At 35.0% G+C, this 19,472-nt stretch overlaps 1 protein-coding gene across 1 annotated transcript in view; it reads right to left on the reverse strand.

Annotated features, from left to right (window-relative positions):
• Positions 1-9,908: 9,908 nt before the first annotated feature.
• The window catches only part of NIN (ninein), an 89,896-nt gene continuing 80,332 nt past the window's right edge, over positions 9,909-19,472 (reverse strand). The window contains exons 29-31 of the mRNA XM_052646842.1: positions 15,821-16,021; positions 12,209-12,322; positions 9,909-10,118 (exon numbers count right to left, since the gene is read on the reverse strand). Coding sequence (XP_052502802.1) covers positions 9,909-10,118; positions 12,209-12,322; positions 15,821-16,021 — 525 coding nt within the window. The remainder of the gene's footprint in view (positions 10,119-12,208; positions 12,323-15,820; positions 16,022-19,472) is intronic.

Genomic DNA, 19,472 nt, shown 5'->3' on the forward strand with positions numbered 1-19,472 from the left:
CATCTTTTCATGTGTTTGTTAGCTGTCTGTATGTCTTCTTTGAAGAAATGTCTATTTAGTTCTTTGACCCATTTTTTGATTGGGTCGTTCATTTTCTGGAATTGAGCTGCAGGAGTTGCTTGTATATTTTTGAGATTAGTTGTTTGTCAGTTGCTTCATTTGCTATTATTTTCTCCCAATCTGAACACTGTCTTTTCACCTTGCTTATAGTTTCCTTTGTTGTGCAGAAGCTTTTAAGTTTAATTAGGTCCCATTTGTTTATTTTTGCTTTTATTTCCAATATTCTGGGAGGTGGGTCATAGAGGATCCTGCTGTGATGTATGTCAGAGAGTGTTTTGTCTATGTTCTCCGCTAGGAGTTTTATAGTTTCTGGTCTTACATATAGATGTTTAATCCATTTTGAGTTTATTTTTGTGTATGGTGTTAGAAAGTGTTCTAGTTTCATTCTTTTACAAGTGGTTGACCAGTTTTCCCAGTACCACTTGTTAAAGAGATTGTCTTTTCTCCATTGTATATTCTTGCCTCCTTTGGCAAAGATAAGGTGTCCATAGGTGCATGGATTTATCTCTGGGCTTTCTATTTTGTTCCATTGATCTATATTTCTGTCTTTGTGCCAGGACCATACTGTCTTGATGACTATGGCTTTGTAATAGAGCCTGAAGTCAGGCAGGTTGATTCCTCCAGTTCCATTATCCTTTCTCAAGATTGGCTATTTGAGTTTTTTTGTATTTCCATACAAACTGTGAAATTATTTGTTCTAGCTCTGAAAAATACCGCTGGTAGCTTGATAGGGATTGCATTGAATCTATAGATTGCTTTGGGTAATATACTCATTTTCACTATATTGATTCTTCCAATCCATGAACATGGTATATTTCTCCATCAATTAGTGTCCTCTTTGATTTCTTTCACCAGTGTTTTATAATTTTCTATATATAGGTCTTAAGTTTCTTTAGGTAGATATATTCCTAAGTATTTTATTCTTTTCGTTGCAATGGTGAATGGAATTGTTTCCTTAATTTCTCTTTCTATTTTCTCATTATTAGTGTGCAGGAATGCAAGGGATTTCTGTGTGTTGACTTTATATCCTGCAACTTTACTATATTCATTGTTTAGCTCTAGTAATTTTCTGGTGGAGTCTTTAGGGTTTTCTATATAGAGGATCATGTCATCTGCAAACAGTGAGAGTTTTACTTCTTTTCCAATTTGGATTCCTTGTATTACTTTTTCTGCTCTGATTGCTGTGGCCAAAACTTCCAGAACTATGTTGAATAGTAGTGGTGAAAGTGGGCACCTTTGTCTTGTTCCTGACTTTAGGGGAAATGCTTTCAATTTTTCACCATTGAGGATAATGTTTGCTGTGGGTCTGTCATATATAGCTTTTATTATGTTGAGGTATGTTCCTTCTATTCCTGCTTTCTGCAGAGTTTTTATCATAAATGGATGTTGAATTTTGTCAAAGGCTTTCTCTGCGTCTATTGAGATAATCATATGGCTTTTATTTTTCAATTTGTTAATGTGGTGTATTACATTGATTTTGCAGATATTGAAGAATCCTTGCATCCCTGGGATAAAACCCACTTTGTCATGGTGTACGATCTTTTTAATGTGTTATTGGATTCTGATTGCTAGAATTTTGTTAAGGATTTTTGCATCTATATTCATCAGTGATATTGGCCTGTAGTTTTCTTTTTTTGTGGCTTCTTTGTCAGGGTTTGGTATTAGGGTGATGGTGGCCTCAGAGAATGAGTTTGGAAGTTTACCTTCCTCTGCAATTTTCTGGAAGAGTTTGAGTAGGATAGGTGTTAGCTCTTCTCTAAATTTTTGGTAGAATTCAGCTGTGAAGCCGTCTGGACCTGGGGTTTTGTTTGCTAGAAGATTTCTGGTTACAGTTTCAATTTCCATGCTTGTGATGGGTCTGTTAAGATTTTCTATTTCTTCCTGGTTTAGTTTTGGAAAGTTGTACTTTTCTAAGAATTTGTCCATTTCTTCCATGTTGTCCATTTTATTGGCATATAACTGCTGTTAGTAGTCTTTTATGATCCTTTGTATTTCTGTGTTGTCTGTTGTGATCTCTCCATTTTCATTTCTAATTTTATTGATTTGATTTTTCTCCCTTTGTTTCTTGATGAGGCTGGCTAATGGTTTGTCACTTTTATTTATCCTTTCAAAGAACCAGCTTTTGGCTTTGTTGATTTTTGCTATGGTCTCTTTTGTTTCTTTTGCATTTATTTCTGCCCTTATTTTAAAAGATTTCTTTCCTTCTACTAACCCTGGGGTTCTCCATTTCTTCCTTTTCTAGTTGCTTGAGGTGTAGAGTTAGATTATTTGTTTGACTTTGTTCTTGTTTCTTGAGGTATGCCTGTTTTGCTATGAACTTTCCCCTTAGCACTGATTTTACAGTGTTCCACAGGTTTTGAGTTGTTGTGTTTTCATTTTCACTCGTTTCTATGCATATTTTGATTTCTTTTTGATTTCTTCTGTGATTTGTTGGTTATTCAGCAGTGTGTGTTCAGACTCCATATGTTGGAATTTTCAATAGTTTTTCTCCTGTAATTGAAAAACTAATCTTACTGCACTGTGGTCAGAAAAGATGTTTAGAATGATTTCATTTTTTTTTAATTTACCAAGGCTAGATTTATGGCCCATGATGTGATCTATCCTGGTGAAGGTTCTGTGTGCGCTTGAGAAAAAGGTGAAGTTCATTGTTTTAGGGTGAAATGTCCTATAGATATCAATTAGGTCTAACTGGTCTATTGCATCATTTAAAGTTTGTGTTTCCTTGTTAATTTTCTGTTTAGTTGATCTATCCATAGGTGTGAGTGGGGTATTAAAGTCTCCCACTATTATTGTGTTATTGTTAATTTCCCCTTTCATACTTGTTAGCATTTGTCTTACATATTGTGGTGCTCCTATGTTGGGTGCATATATATTTATAATTGTTATATCTTCTTCTTGGATTGATCCTTTGGACATTATGTAGTGTCCTTCTTTGTCTCTTTCACAGCCTTTGTTTTAAAGTCTATTTTATCTGATATGAGTATTGCTACTCCTGCTTTCTTTTGGTCTCTATTTGCATGGAATGTCTTTTTCCAGCCCTTCACTTTCAGTCTGTATGTGTCCCCTGTTTTGAGGTGGGTCTCTTGTAGACAACATATATAGGGGTCTTGTTTTTGTATCCATTCAGCCAGTCTTTGTCTTTTGGTTAGGGCATTCAACCCATTTACGTTTAAGGTAATTATTGATAAGTATGATCCCTTTGCCATTTACTTTATTGTTTTGGGTTCGAGTTTATACACCCTTTTTGTGTTTCCTGTCTAGAGAATATCTTTTAGCATTTGTTGGAGAGCTGGTTTGGTGGCGCTGAATTCTCTCAGCTTTTGCTTGTCTGTAAAGCTTTTGATTTCTCCTTCGTATTTGAATGAGATCCTTGCTGGGTACAGTAATCTGGGCTGTAGGTCATTTTCTTTCATCACTTTTAAGTATGTCTTGCTATTCCCTCCTGGCCTGAAGAGTTTCTATTGAAAGATCAGCTGTTATCCTTATGGGAATCCCTGTGTGTGTTATTTGTTATTTTCCCCTTGCTGCTTTTAATATTTGTTCTTTGTGTTTGATCTTTGTTAATTTGATTAGAATGTGTCTTGGGGTGTTTCACCTTGCACTTACCCTGTTTGGGACTCTCTGGGTTTCTTGGACTTGGTTGATTATTTCCTTCCCCATTTTAGGGAAGTTTTCAACTATTATCTCCTCAAGTGTTTTCTCATGGTCTTTCTGTCTTCTTCTTCTGGGACTCCTATGATTTGAATGTTGGGGCGTTTAACACTGTCCTGGAGGTCTCTGAGATTGTCCTCATTTCTTTTAATTCGTTTTCCTTTTTCCTCTCTGATTCATTTATTTCTATCATTCTATCTTTTACTTCACTAATCCTATTTTCTGCCTCTGTTATTCTATTTGTTGCCTCCAGAGTGTTTTTTATCTCATTTATTGCATTATTCATTATATACTGACTTTATTTCTTCTAGGTCCTTGTTAAACCTTTCTTGCATCTTCTCAATCCTTGTTTCCAGGCTATTTATCTGTGATTCCATTTTTATTTCAAGATTTTGGATCATTTTCACCATCATTATTTGGAATTCTTTATCAGGTAGATTCCCTCTCTCTTCCTCTTTTGTTTGGTTTGGTGGGCATTTATCCTGTTCCTTTATCTGCAGGGTATTCCTCTGTCTCATCTTGTTTATATTGCTGCTTGGGGTGGCCTTTCTGTATTCTGGCAGTTTGTGGAGTTCTCTTTATTGTGGAGTTTCCTTGCTATGGGTGGGGTTGTACAGGCGGTTTGTCAAGGTTTTTTGGTTAGGGAAGCTTGTGTCGGTGTTCTGGTGGGTGGAGCTGGATTTCTTCTCTCTGGAGTGCAATGATGTGTCCAGTAATGAGTGATGAGATGTCAATGGTTTTGGAATAATTTTGGGCGGCCTGTATATTGGAGCTCAGGGCTGTGTTCCTGTGTTGCTGGAGAATTTGCATGGTATGTCTTGCTCTGGAACTTGTTGGCAACTTGGGTGGTGCTTGGTTTCAGTGTAGGTATGGAGGCGTTGATGAGCTCCTGTCAATTAATGTTCCCTGGAGTCAAGAGTTCTCTGGTGTTCTCAGGGTTTGGACGTGAGCCTCCTGCTTCTGGTTTTCAGTCTCATTTTTACAGTAGTCTCAAGACTTCTCCTTCTATACAGCAGCATTGATAAAACATCTCCTTTTGAAGACAATGGGCTGCTTTTCTGGGTGCCTGATGTCCTCTGCCGGCGTTCAGAAGTTGTTTTGTGGAATTTACTCAGCGTTTAAATGTTCTTTTGATGAATTTGTAGGGGAGAAAGTAGTCTCCCCGTCCTATTCCTCTGCCATCTTAGGACTGCCCCCCATCTATATTCTAATATATTTATTTATTGCTTGAGATCTTAAAGACAGATACTCAAACAGGAAAGAAAAATGATTGGTAAATGTTCATCTGGGCTGTAAGGACATTTCAGAGTGTTTACTTTTCCTTAGCTAGTAAAGTACATCTCATGTCATCATTTCTCAGAATTAAATATTATTTTAACATAAGGGTATCCTGTTCTATTTTTACACTGTTAGCTACTCTTTATTTCACTGATTCAGTTTATAGTTCCTTGAAGTTTTAATTTTTTAAATATGTCCATTTTTCAAAATTAGTCATTTTTCCTGATTGCAAATGAGGCAAAACGAAACAAAGAATAAACACTTTTTTGACTTGTAGTAACTATACTAAATTTAACTTCACAGGTTACAGACATTTTGCATTAGGTCAAAATTTTGGTCTTTGGGACAAAATTCAATCATTATTATGGGAATATGTATATCAGGTATATATTAGAAAAGTTAAGACTTTTTTCAATGCAACATGAATAAAAGAGACTACAAAACAATGAAGGACAGAGTTATATTTAATGCTAGGTTAAGAACTTTCCCCATTTTCTTTGTTAAAATACCTGAGGACACTAATCTTGCTTATCTTAGTACCTGTAGCACTGAGTCCATCAAGAAAACTGGATTGTTTTCTCATACTGATCTAATTTTTTCTATTTATTTTGTGTGTGTATAAATTTCACTACTCTACCCCAGTTTATAAACAGAAAATCAATAATTTTTATATTTTTCTTTAGAGAGCAGTGCACATGGTAGGTAGTTAATTGTACCAATTAAATGTTGTTTGCTAGAAGGAGAAATGGATACCTGTTACACTGCAAAATACTAGAACAGACAAACCTGCCTAGTGAGTCCTGAGTCCCTTATTGAGCTGGCTGTGTGGCCTTGAGTAAGTCATAACTTTGCTAATTTTCAGTTCTTTCACCTGTACAATGGGGTTAATAATAGTTCCTGTCACATAAAGGCAGTGTGAGATTGGTATAAAAGCTTCATAAATAAAACATGGCTTGTAAGGTCTCATTTGGCCAATATTTCCATTCTATATTTCAGTACTCAGCATTACTAACTTAATGTGCTTTTAGGTCAATTTTTTTTTCCAGTAGTGGCAAATAACTGAAAATTATGAATCACCCATAAATACAGCCAAGTGAAATAAAGCCATGCCTGAAGCAACCAAAATCTCAAGTAGGGCCTCACCCGAGGTTGTCAGGATTTTAGAAGTAAATTATGAACCGCCATAGGGTTCTCAAATTGGCTGGTGTGATGGTCGTTGATTCTGTGACAGAAATGGAGAAGCAGTGCTCTAGATCACATACAAATCATTTTGGGACTTCGGGCGGGTGGGGTTTAAATGCAGGCTCTGAGTCAGTAGGTCTGGAGTGAGAGCTCCAGAGATTCTGTATTTGTAAAACGTGTTTAGTGCAATGTTTCAATGCTTTCACTCTAAAAACCAATGATAAACATACTGAAACTGTTTACAAAAGTTCAAGGTGTATAGAAAACAAGGGCCATATTTGCAAAATTATTTATTTACATTTTAAGCTCATGGTAAAATAATTCTAGGATAGAATTGCTAAGATGAAATACACCAAGTCAATATCAACACACACACATTTATCTTTACATGCAAAGAATTCTAGCGATGGCTATAGATGAATTCAGGTTTTCCTTTACAAAACCAATGTTCCTTTCAATCATGCTGTGATAACGTCTTCCAATAAGAACAGATTTAATGTATATCATTCAAAAAAAATCTGAGAAACAAAAAGCTGACTTGGATAGATTTATTATTAAACTGCTATCCATATGTCATAAAACCAAAAATGTTTTACAGGGCTGAGATGTTCAAATAGGTCCAAACATGATATAATTAATAACTTTTAAGTAAGGAATGCTTTGGCTATTAAGTTTTGACTTAGTTTTGGCATTACTTGCATAATTTATATCATTTCAGTTAGTCAGTAATCCGTTCAAACAAGACTTGCTTAATACTATCACAAAGCACTTAGCCTTACCTTGAGTAGGAATATCTTTAAGATTCTGACAATAGCAACACATTTCTCTTTTCCTTCACTCAGAGAAAAAGAAATCACAAAAATAAATTCATTTTCACATGTTGAAGTTTTACTCATTCTTAAAAAACCAAAAGTTCCTCATCAAAATACCTACTCTGGGTATTGGTACATTATCAAAATGCTAGACCTGTAAGAACTCCTCCTATGCCTCGAAAGCCTATGACTTTGTGATCTACATATGTTTAAGGTTAAATATATAAACAATGCATTTGAAGCTTCTGGGAAGAATTCACATTTACAATAGTTTTTAAAAATCTGGGTTTATTACATTTTAGAAAAATAAATACTGTGGTTGGTTCTACCCTCCCCATCCACTTTTCTCCCCTTACAAATTTGAGCTTAAGAGTTCAGGCTTCGAAAAAGCAGACGAAAGCAAAATAGAACAACGTAGATTTTATTATTCACAGTTTCCCTTTCTAAGGGTAACATATTATCATAATGGCAAACTTGATTCTCTTTCCTTGAAATGAAGATCCTATCTCCTAAAACTAATTTAAATAACTGTTCTTAAGAAATCAAATGAATTTAACAACCAGTACTTTTAATAAACTAGGAATTATATGACTATAAAACATATAACATGATTTTAAGGAGTTCTATTATAAAGTCTGAAAGCAAAATCTAAATATTTAATAGTTTAAATTTAATCTCTTTAAATTCTTTTAAAAGCTGTAAGCTATATTATAAATTGCCAGTTAAATTCCCACTCTAGTCTACAAAAATAATCTGCTGCACAAATATATAAATTTAAGGTAACTATTTCTTGTATTGATCTTTTTTCCAGTCTCATAAGTTCAGTAAAACAAAAAGTAAGCACCTAGATATTAAATTAACTTTCATTTGAGCAGCATTTTGATTTTAGATAAAGGGATTCCAGAAGTAGTCTAAAACTTTCCAGAAGTCATATTTACACTCATTGTACAGCACTTTATATACATATAAATACAGATTTATAAGAAATAAACAAATTAACCTACACTTTTCATAATGTAAAAAATAAAGATAAAAATACAACATATGTGATCATATGGTAAGCGATCTATTTGAGAAATATGTTTGGTGTTCAGTTCTGATGGCAAAAGCCTTGAATAACTTAAAGCATATCATATAAAAACACCACAGGCGCTTAGTTTATTTATGATCTTAACCTAGGCCTATCCACAGTTTTAAGTGTTAGTCAATGCCATACAAGTAGTTGAGTTTACTAGTAATGTCTGCACTGGACAAAAATGATTATGGAAGGTATGACAGCAGATATCAAATGTTTTTAAATATAACTGTAGGGAGGGATTAAAATTAATTCTTTTCCGGGGAAATCAGTAATTTCTGATAATAGAACTTTCTTTAGCAGTTTGTTTCACGTTTTGTTCCTGCCCATAAGGTAGTGTTTGATTTTGCTGTGATACCTCTTATAAAAGATTGATGGACTTGACTTTCCTCTAATACAGCAGAGTGAATTTCTGTGATCTAATTACTCTTCCACAAAAACAAATAGGTGGCTGTGATAAGCAGCTCTGTTTGCGTCCCACACACAGTAAGTTCTTTACCAACCAATTCCTGGCTAGAAGCAGGGATTTTACCTGGGGAAAAAAAGTTACTCAAAACGTTTACTGTTTTATAATGTTCTAGTCTTGAGACTGATTGGAAAATTCTATTTGGCACTCCTTTACCTCAGATGGCATGCCAGTTCTTATCACAGTAAGAAATTCTTATGATCAGATTCAAGGTACAGAGGAATAGGAAGCATGGAAATTTTGACCCACATTAAACAAGCAAATAATAACTCTTCCATAAGTTAAAAGAGGCTTTTAACTCTAAAAGCAAGGCCCTTTCCCCAGAAAATTAAATTCATTAAAAATGTAGAAATAAAAATCCCATTATGGCTCTAAATATACAATAAATAAATAGTCATGTATTTTATACATTTCAAATTTTTTAAGAGCCCTACAGTATTTCAGGAAGATGACTTAAAGTGTTGTTCCCTGAGTTTTTGATGCAACCCCAAATATAAGTTCATGAACTCCAAAACCTTAAAGAGAGAAAAATCCACATGGTTTGCTTCCTCTCTCTTTTAGGATTAGCTGTTTACTCCAAAGCAGTTTGTTCAGTGCTTACCCTATAGTTCAAATGCTTTAAGAATGTGGCTTTATCCATTTCTTAGAAGACAAACTCCCAAAGAAACTTCTAAGAAAGAAAAAAAAAAGGCTGTTTAAAGAAAGTAAAGTTTTAACATTAGTTTATAGTGCAGTTGAGTAAATGAGTTTTATATCTGCAATACATCAAGAGTGGTAATACTGTCATAGGTATTAGAAGGTAGAGTTCTATGAATTCTGCCTTTTCTGACCTCAGTGGTTATTGACTCTAGTTTCTGTTACCAAACAGAAAGTCTAACAATTAAAAAAACCCAAACTACTAGAAACAGAATGACTCTTCCATATTTAAGTGTATGAGAAGACATAGATTTGGTTTTAAAGATCAAAACAACCAATTAATAATATCTCAATTTTTAAAAATCTGCAATCTACATAATAACTTGTACATAATAGTTATAACTTGTCTATAATAGTAATTTTCAAAAACTCATTCAAAACTGGGGGTTTAAAATTCTTGAATTGTTTTCATATCACCTTCTTGATGGTTATTAGAATATTTTTTAAAAATTCAAAGCTTGGGAATAGTTCAGTGAAATATATATTTGTTTGCAACTTCCATTACAGTCTATTTAGAAAAACTAACTACAGTGAATAGAGACTTTAATTCTGTTCCTGGAAGTTTTAGTTAGGCTTAACTTTAAGCCACTAAAGGTTTCTAAGAAAACAACAACAGTTGAGAGAACATCTGAAATGTCCCATCCATTTCAGTAAAGTGCACAATCATGAGTGTTATCCTTTGGCTTGGCTATGACCTCAAGGGAGGTGTAGAAGTCAGTGGTGCTGGTGTCAGATTCCTGACTATATTACTGAGGCTGGCAATCTTCTCCTCTAGGAGGTAATTTTTCTTCTCTGCTGTTTTTTGTCGCTGTTCAGTCATTTCCAGAGCTTTCAACAACTGGGCATTTTCCACATACAGATCTTTCACTATTGCATCTGCTTTAGTATTCTTGCAGAGCTGGAAACAGAACCAGAAACATCTTGACGCCATTTCTGTTATTCTTTTAAAAGATCTGACATAAGGACAGTTGTTTATAAAGGCAAATGGCTTCTATCAGTTACATTCTTTTATTTTACAATACAGCTTTAATATCAGACCTGGTACCAGGTATACAAGTAAAACAAATCTACTTATTCCAGGCTGTTTCTTTGCATAATTTGTTTGTAGAAGTCACTAATAAAAGAACAAATTGATATTTGAGGATTCAAAAGTGAAGGTATTTTTCAGCCTAGGTATTATTTCTTTATTCATTCTCTAAAAATATCACAATACTTTTATAATTTAAATTTCTGAGGTTGTGAACTGTTTACCTGTTATGAATGGGAGATAAGCCTCTATTGTTAATAACTACATACAACCTACTGATTATTTTAAAATGTAGCTCATGTATTATAACACAAAGATTCAGCAGTTACTTCCTTTTAAAATAAAACCTTGTCTAGAAGAGATATTCTAATCTTTACGGTTAAAATATATAGTCTTGGTTAGGGTGGGAACACTCTTCAGCAGAATAGGATAATTTGATTTTCGATCTCCTTAGTTAATATTTTCCAATCCCCTTTCCCTTATTATACCTTTAACTCCTCATTTTACACCCAGTTTCAGGTGATGCATCTACAAGTATGAAGGTTTAAGGTAATAAAACTTAGAAAGCGAAGTCGCTCAGTTGTGTCCGACTCTGCGACACCACGGACTGTAGCCTACCAGGCTTCTGTGTCCATGGGGTTTTCCAGGCAAGCATACTGGAGTGGGTTGTCGTTTCCTTCTCCAGGGGATTGTCCCAACTCAGGCATCAAACCTGGGTCTCCCACATGGCAGGCAGAGGCTTTACCATCTGAGCCACCAGGGAAGCTTAAGAAAACTTAAGGTGTGGCTAATTAATTTACATAGCATCATTTCAAACAGCAATGCTAAAGACTATCACACAGAAGCCCAGAACCTAGGTGACTGGCAAGTTTAATATAAAACTCACATTATTTTCTATTAAACTGTTTTAGTGTATAATCTTTCCTCTTTCCCCTCCATTAAAAAACACTTCAGTGACTCTTCTCCACTACACAACAAAATCCAAACTCTTGTGGTTTAGCACTAAGACCCTCTACTATCTACTCTTCCCTCTCTAGTTTCTTTTGCTTCTCCCAGAATAGGATGAACTGTTAATGCCAAAGTGTTTGTAGATGTCCACACCCCATGTTACCCATTTTCTTTGTTTTCGAACTGCTGCTGGAAGTACTGCCAAATGGCAGTAGTACCATGTAGGTGAACTACACTCCAAATGGGCAGGGATTTTGCTAGTATTTCTAGTACTTGGAACAGAACCTGGCATGTAGTGACTATGTGTTGAATAAATGATTAAGGGACTGGATCAATAAATATAAGAACAAGACTTTCTCTTTCTCTCCATTCTGTGTACTAAGATTTAGGACACAGGAAAGTTCCTGTCCACCATTCCCTTGGGATTATTCTCCTCAGATTCTACTTATCTAAAAACCCAGGTTGGGCAATTTCTACCCTCCTACCCTCTGCCACAGTTTGTCTCAATCTCAGATTCCAGAGAGGTTATAAAATTCCCTAGAAAGTAGTCTTTTCTGTTATGTCTCTTCAGTGGATGCACAAATAATTTATAAGCACTCAGGCCACACCTGCTGCCAGCAGGAAAAAAGGATCAGCCTACTTGGTGGTCCTGAATTTGAGAGTCCAGATTTTGATTCAAAACAGAGCCTTTTGGGGTCTGGCTATAGCCACAAGTTAGATTTTGAGGTTGTCATAGTTGTTACAAACAAGAAAGCTAAAGTTACATATTATCCCCCCATTTTTTTTACAAATATAAAATTTCTGTTTATTTGGGGAAAAAAAATCTATAAAAATTCAATTTGGATTGAACCTCATTAGAAATGCTTTAGAAATTCTTCTAATTTAGGAGTTTATAATAGAGTTTGCCTTTATTAGACAACAAAAGTTAGCAAGTTAGTAGCAATAAAGGGATGTAAAACTGGAGTTAAAGCAGAAGGTGAGATGGGTGGGTAGATATGACCTGGGAAGCTCACTTGTTCTTTGAGCTGATTCACTTTCTCCTGAAGAAGCCTTTTCACCAGTTTCAATTTCTGTTCAACTTCCAACATTCGTTCCTCCATGACAGTTACCAGGTATTCCTGGTTTCCCTGAAGGAAAAGAAAAAAAATTATATTGTTATTTGAAAATCATGCCATGAAAAAGCACTAGTAGTTAATTTTCCCCATAAGATACCTAGAGAAAGGACAGCAAATGTTTGCTTTTGAAAGCAAGGGTGTATTTCTGATGAAATGGGAGTTCTGAACACTGCATGGGTTGCACAGGTTAGAAAGGTAACCCTATCAAAGAAAGAAATCAAAGATAAAAAAAAGACTCTTACCTGTGCTACCATCTTCCCCTGAGATAAAGCAAAATTCTTAAAACCAATACTTTAAGATCTATGTGTACTTATTATAGTAAAATAGGTATCCAAAGTAAATTAAAACATGGTTATCAACCTTTCATCTGTGATTTGGGTCTTTGCAATACTGTGGGACTTTCAACAACAAAATGAATAAAAACTGAGTTTATTCAGGATCACCTAACATTTCCAATCAGCTAGCAGTGTGTGTGTCTGTTTTTATCTTCAAAATGGCTAGTTACTGTGAGGGTGTTAGTGTTTCTAGTAGCCTCTTCCCACTAGTTCTTCTAATTATTGGTTTTCTAATTTGATTTGTCAATGTGGAGCAAATACCTGAATTGGAGGATGGACATATCATTAGAACATATTTAATTTTCTCCCCATAAAGAGCTCCTAGATGAAACAACAGGGCAGAAAAAGGACGCTGGCTTCTCCTCTCCTTATACAACAGTGATGGATTAAGGTGTGTGTGGGTTTTGAAGTGCAGAGGGACCTAGAACAAGATTTAGAGTGCAACTGACTACCCCTTCTCTCGGTCTACCAAAATGTTCACATAAAGAATTTCAGATTTTAAAAGGTTCTTCAAACGTTTAAGCAAGACTCAGGTGTTAGTAGCTGATGGCATAACCTGTCCTTAAAAATATACCCCAAAGTGTCCTTTAAAAAGCACAAAGAATGACCAAATGTGAGGTGAAAGCCAACAGTTTGTGTATTAAATAATAGAATTTATTCAAACATAAAAGAAACAGCTAAGCCATGCAACTAATTTAAAGATAAAACCTGTAGTAGGCAAAAGACTAACACAGAATTTTAAGAAACCAGGTCCTAAGAGCATCTAAAAATCCTATATTTTAAAAGGTATAATGGCTTTTTAAAATTCAAACATAAATGGAAAAGGCCAGATTTCCACTTGCCTTAAAAAAAGAAGAAAAAGCATAACAACGCAAAAAACCTGGATAATTAATTCAAAGAACATGGGGCATGGCAAAAAGAGTGGGGAAAGAGGAAAAACAAAAGCAGTCATATATTTAAAACTTATTTTATTTCATCAAAAATTTCGTTTTTCCTGTCAAAAAAGTTTATACATCTTATATAAAACAGTATAAATAATCCTGATTTTCTTCAAATTCCATATATAAAAGCAGTACCTTTTGTTAAAAATATTTACAATGTATGGAATGAGAAAATATATAGAATACATCAAGAACCTCAAATCTACACTCTTTAGACGGTATAAATAATTAAGTGTAACAAGCTGAGATTTGTGAATTTGATTCACAAAATTCACATCCTTTCAAGAATCTCAAATTCATACTCTTTAAATGGTATAATTAAGTGTAACAAGCTGAAATTTGTGAATTTGATTCACATAAATGAGAAACATAATACTGCAAAGGCTTAATAATAAAACTTAAAAGAGCACTTGATTCCAAAACATTTCTCAGCTTATATCTATATTTGTGTGGTGTGTGTGGGTGTGTGCATTTGAGTATCTGCCATGGTAAGAAATGCCATCAAAAACAGCCCAGTTTTCACAGGTGCCCAATCCTTCTGTAGGAATCTGCATGCACTGCTCGCTGCTCCGGTAGCAAGGCCTAGAGAAAGAAGGCAAGTGGTACACTTCACCCTGATGTCAAGATTATGTTTTTGGGGGAATCTAAATTCACACATTTACAATGCAAACAATTTTTGAAAGCACACATCAATACTACATATGCAAGCGAAGCAACACAAGGCAGAAGAAATCATATCACTCCACACACAGAGACAACATGCAGATTCTAACAACACTCTGTATTCTTAAAATCGGTGTCAGCTCACTCAGTTACCAGAAACAAAGATAGCCTGCTGTCAGAGCCTGCCGTCACCCTCTAGTGAGAGCAATAAGCAGTCCACTCTGCTATCTGGCTGGAGAAATTCTCTTTCTTTTTAAGTGCAAAAGTCTTAACAGTTTTTGTCTATCTAATCCTCAAGTAATTGAAGTAAAGGGATACTTTTTACTTTTAAACACTGGTAGGTGGGTTGGGAGGAGCATGTTTTAAAAGTAGTATATATGAGACAGTAATGAGTAGGATCTTAGTTTGATCATTTGATTTAAAATGTCTATTAAAAACTGAGGCCAAGTTTTATGATTCACTTCTATAATGAAGAGTTGAAGCATCTGTCCAATACCTACCATCACAATTTTACTTCTGGAATTAACTTTTAGTATTTGGAAATTGAATGTAGTTGACATAGTTGAATTGAATGTCAAAACATGGATTTTAAGCCTTTGTTGGAAAGAAAAGATGATGATTACATCATGCAAAAGCATAGATATATACTAGTAGGCAAAGAAAACAAAATTGCTCCAATGTACAATTATGGTGCTAATGTGACTTTGCAAAGCCACTGTGACCAGATTACAGAAAAAGAATTGGGAAATTCCTTGTCAAATGTCACCTGAGAGGCAAGGTACATTTTGAAAACAGAAGAGTTATTCAAACTAGAATGAACTAATCTAGAATTCTGCAAATTAAGGAATGTTTTCAATTTTATTCGTAATTCTGAGGAAGAATTAAGAGACTTTTGAAAGAAGAGAATCATGAATGAAGCACTAAAAGGAAAATTTAACTATTTGAAAACTTAGGTAATATAAGATCGTGTCTGGTAGTGAGCTGGGATAATGCTAATTCAAAGGGAAGAGGAAGAAGATCTTTATTTTCTTAAAAATAGTTTTTCAAACTAGATCATTTAAAAAATAAGTTAAATGAACTATGTCAACTTAAAAAAGTCGCTGATGACACATTCTACTTTAATAGTTGTGAAAAGTCCCCATTTGTGAATTCCAAGGAACTCAGGCAGGCCACACCCTCTAGTACAAGAAAACCTAGGGTGCTTTGTTAGTAGTAATACATATCCTAGAGTTGCACTTGAATTCTGTAATATTTTTGGCATCAGACAAGAATGTTAGGTCAATTGCACAGTATGCTCAAGTGAGCCTGACACTTCATCATCACTTAGCAACTTGCATGAGACCCAGAACTCTTAATTACCCAGCTTAGAAGCTGAGAGCTCAAAAGTAGCACTACAAAAACCAAGACCAAAGCCAAAACAGCACTGCAGTTCTGTGGATTTGTAATACAGGTAAGGTGTAACTGACAAAAGATTGAGGTTCTTCATCCCCACCTTTGAACTGGTGTAACTTCCAAATAGGTAAAATTAAATTAGGTGATCTGCATTTACTATTAGAAAAAGATCATCATACCTGTGGTGTGTTGGTTTCAGAAGTCCTATTTTCAAGTTCCTCCTGCAGGCACTGGTTTATCCTTTCTGCCTGCAGCAGCTGATGCTGAAGCTGCAGAAACTGCTCCCTGGGAACCACTGGACAGGCTTGCTGCTGGAGCAGTTGCAGTTCCCAAGCATGAGGGGATGGGCTAAGCATCACAGTGGACCTCAGGTGCTGCATCTGGAGAATAAGAGCAAAGCCCTAGTCAGCTACCATGCCTTCAGTCACAGGCAGAGAGAAAGGAAGTCTACAGATTCATTAATGGCCTCTCAGACTTACTGATAACTTTAAAACAGGCAGCACATGATCCCAAGTAAGAATAAAAAATCATTTTGCTCAGGAGGTAATATATTTAATGAAGAAGCAGGCCTTAAAAGTTTTAGACTTAAACTATACTTCCTCAATCTTAAGCAACAATAAAACATGAGGTACATGGTGCACATATGTCTGGATTTTCCTTTTTTCTTTCCACACTAGAACATTTAATTATCCATCTTTAAAAAAAAAATGGTGGAATAGGCAAAGGGCAGAAAGAGGTTATGCTCTAGAGTTTTGCTACTTACCAGTCATAAAGATTCTTAAAAGCAGTTCAATGACTACTTTTTTTCTAAGTTAGCAATTTGTTTTGAAAATCTCATCTTGCATCTCAAATTATTTTAATCTCTCTTAGTTTATCAGACAGGCAATTCTGGGACGTAAGGTGATATTCCAGAATATTTGGGAACTGAAGTACATGGAATGAAAGGATTTATTCAAGACAATGAAGAAATAGTATGTGTATCACATGCCAATCAAATGTGGGGCAAGGGAAAGAAGGCACTGCATTTGGTCAGTGAGGCATGCCACTTCACATTTGTGGACACATTCAGCAGACACAGAGCTCAATGGAAGACATGCAACAAATATGACCAAGTACTAAACTCATGAGGAAGCACCCCCAGGCATGTGAGAAGGGAAAAAGGCCCTCTAAGACAAAACTAGAATTAAATGTTATCATGAAACTTCAGAGCCACTATCCATTTCCTTAAATTTAAATTTCTGAGGTGGGTTATTACCCATTTTGAAATATTTCTAGTTCTAGATTTAGAAAACCCACCACTTTATGATCCCCTGATTTTGTATCAGTGGGATGATTTTCTTCACTATGTCTTTAAATATTGAGGGAAATCCTGATGGAAATGTAAACAGATGTATTCCAGAGTTAAATGAAATTGAATACTGGCTCTTAAGTATTTATTAACTGTCACAGTAGTAGAAATGATTACATGAAAAAGGGGTTTAATGAGATGTCTCCATGCTATGAAATTCATTGAAAGAGAATGTTCTACCTTCACACACTATCTCAGGCAGAGAACTGCACCCTTCTCTGCTAGTTCCAACCACAGAGTTCTAGGTACAGGTTAGCCACAGATAAAACAAAAACAAAAGAGAATTACAGGAGTTAGAGAAAGGAAATATGAGTTATAAAGAGAAAGAACAGCATAAAACAGGGTATATTATATACTTTAACATATATGCTCCAGTCAGTAGGAACTTAAAAAGACCAACATTTACATTTCTCTGTATATAAATTTTACAGATATTAAAATGTCAAACAGCTCTTAATTTTGCAGCCACTTCCTCATCTATTGTAATTTGGTTGGTTTATGAGCTTGCTTCTTTACCTCAATTCATTCCAATATAATAATTCAGAAGATTTCAAGTGTAGTATGGAATAGACCTGATGTTAAATGCCTTGTGGAGATGCAGGATATAAACCACAAAACTATTGGCTATCAGAGGTACACATCAGACTATAAGAACTGCTAACAATCTTTAACTTTTTTTTTAAGTATTCAAAACAAATTGTTTATGGAACATTGCCTCATATAGTTAAAAAAACCATGGAGTGGGAGGCAAATTCTTCCATTTCCTTGTCTAATAATTTGGGATCTTTAATTGCCTTGGGGTAAGGGTATGTGTTATATTAATAATGAGTTTAAACTATCATATAGGGATGAGAAGAAATTCCTTCCCCCAAGGGAGTACATACATCAGATAGAATCACCTAGAAAGCTTTCCCTAAATTCCTTGATACCAAAGATTCTGATGTAGGACTATCTCCCTGCCTGCCTACTGTCCCTCCCCTAAACCTGATAAGAATCCATGCTGGAGTGAGAGGAATGTACCTATCCCCAGGTGAGCTGGGCAAAAAAAAATGGTATGAAAAACCACTGTACATCCTGAAATTTGGCCTAATCTTTAGATATCACAGCATAAACAAAAATCCAATTTATAGGCCCAGTGGGAAGGGGAAATGAAGAGTTATTGCTTAATGGTTAGAGTTTCTGTTTGAGGTGATGAAAAGGTTTTAGAAGTAGTGGTGACATTGTGAATGTAATTAATGCCAGTAAATGCCACTTAACAAAATTTGCCATTTTAATAATTCATGTATATATATATTTCTATATATATAACCGCTGAATTAGACACTTTAAATGAATGAATTGTGTAGTGTGTGAATTACATTTAATAAAGCTGCTAAAGAATTATATGTCTGCACAGAGTCCACAGCTCAGTCTTATTTCAATGGAAGTTTCATTAGAATAGTGTATGAGGTATTCTTTACAGTGTTCCAATTAAAATTTCATGCTTTTTCTTTTTTCAGCTCCAGTGACAAGAACACTCAATCTTCCTCATCCATTACCAAATATTTACTACTAGATCAGGGAGAAAAGTAATGAGGGGAAATTGCTTATGATGATTAATCATGTAAAGTATGATTGGGAGAGAAGGGGCCAAAGAGAGCAGGTGGAAGAAGACTCAGCCTGTTGGAAGAGCATTTGGAAGAGCATATACTTAATCAAACAGTGATTAAGTATACCCTGTTACTTTTCAGTTTGGTACTAAACATGTCATATGTGGCTTCAGATATCTCATTCATTAGAGTATATAATTATTTCATCAGAAAAGCATATCTACATCTAAACACAGCCTGGAGCTCAAAGTTTTAATAAATACATTTATTATATGCAGAAGGAAACACAAATATGGTTTGGATTTCATTCTTTATAGTTTCACTAATCTCCCTATTAGTAGATAAATCAGAGAACATAAAATTGACAGAAACCTTAGTGGTCATTTAAATATAAATGCGATATGTTTGCCCATATTTCATATTTAAAAACCAAGCATCTACTGAAACGTAATTACCTTTGCATGTGTCCAGCTTCATGAAAGAAAATATTTATACATCTCTCTTCCTATAATTCTGGCTTTAAAATATTTGTATACACAGAACTTTTTTTTTCATTCATTCATTTATTAGGTGTCTTCATGAGCCAGACACTATTCAGATGCCTTATTTGACATATCAACATTTACAATCTATTTGGATAATAATTACACCCTTGCTGATTTAAATTTCTTTTCTTCTTTTCTTTCTCACTTGTTTCCAAAAATACAGCTGAGTTGGGCTTTAAAAAATGAAAGTTCAATTCAGTTGTTCAGTCGTGTCCGACTCTGTGATCCCAAGGACTGCAGCACGCCAGGCTTCCCTGCCCATCACCAACTCCTGGAGTTTACTCAAACTCCTATTCATTGAGTCAGTGATGCCATCCAACCATCTCATCCTCTGTCGTCCCCTCCTCCA

Source organism: Budorcas taxicolor, chromosome 10, assembly GCF_023091745.1.
Source record: "Budorcas taxicolor isolate Tak-1 chromosome 10, Takin1.1, whole genome shotgun sequence".
Lineage (NCBI taxonomy): Eukaryota > Metazoa > Chordata > Mammalia > Artiodactyla > Bovidae > Budorcas > Budorcas taxicolor.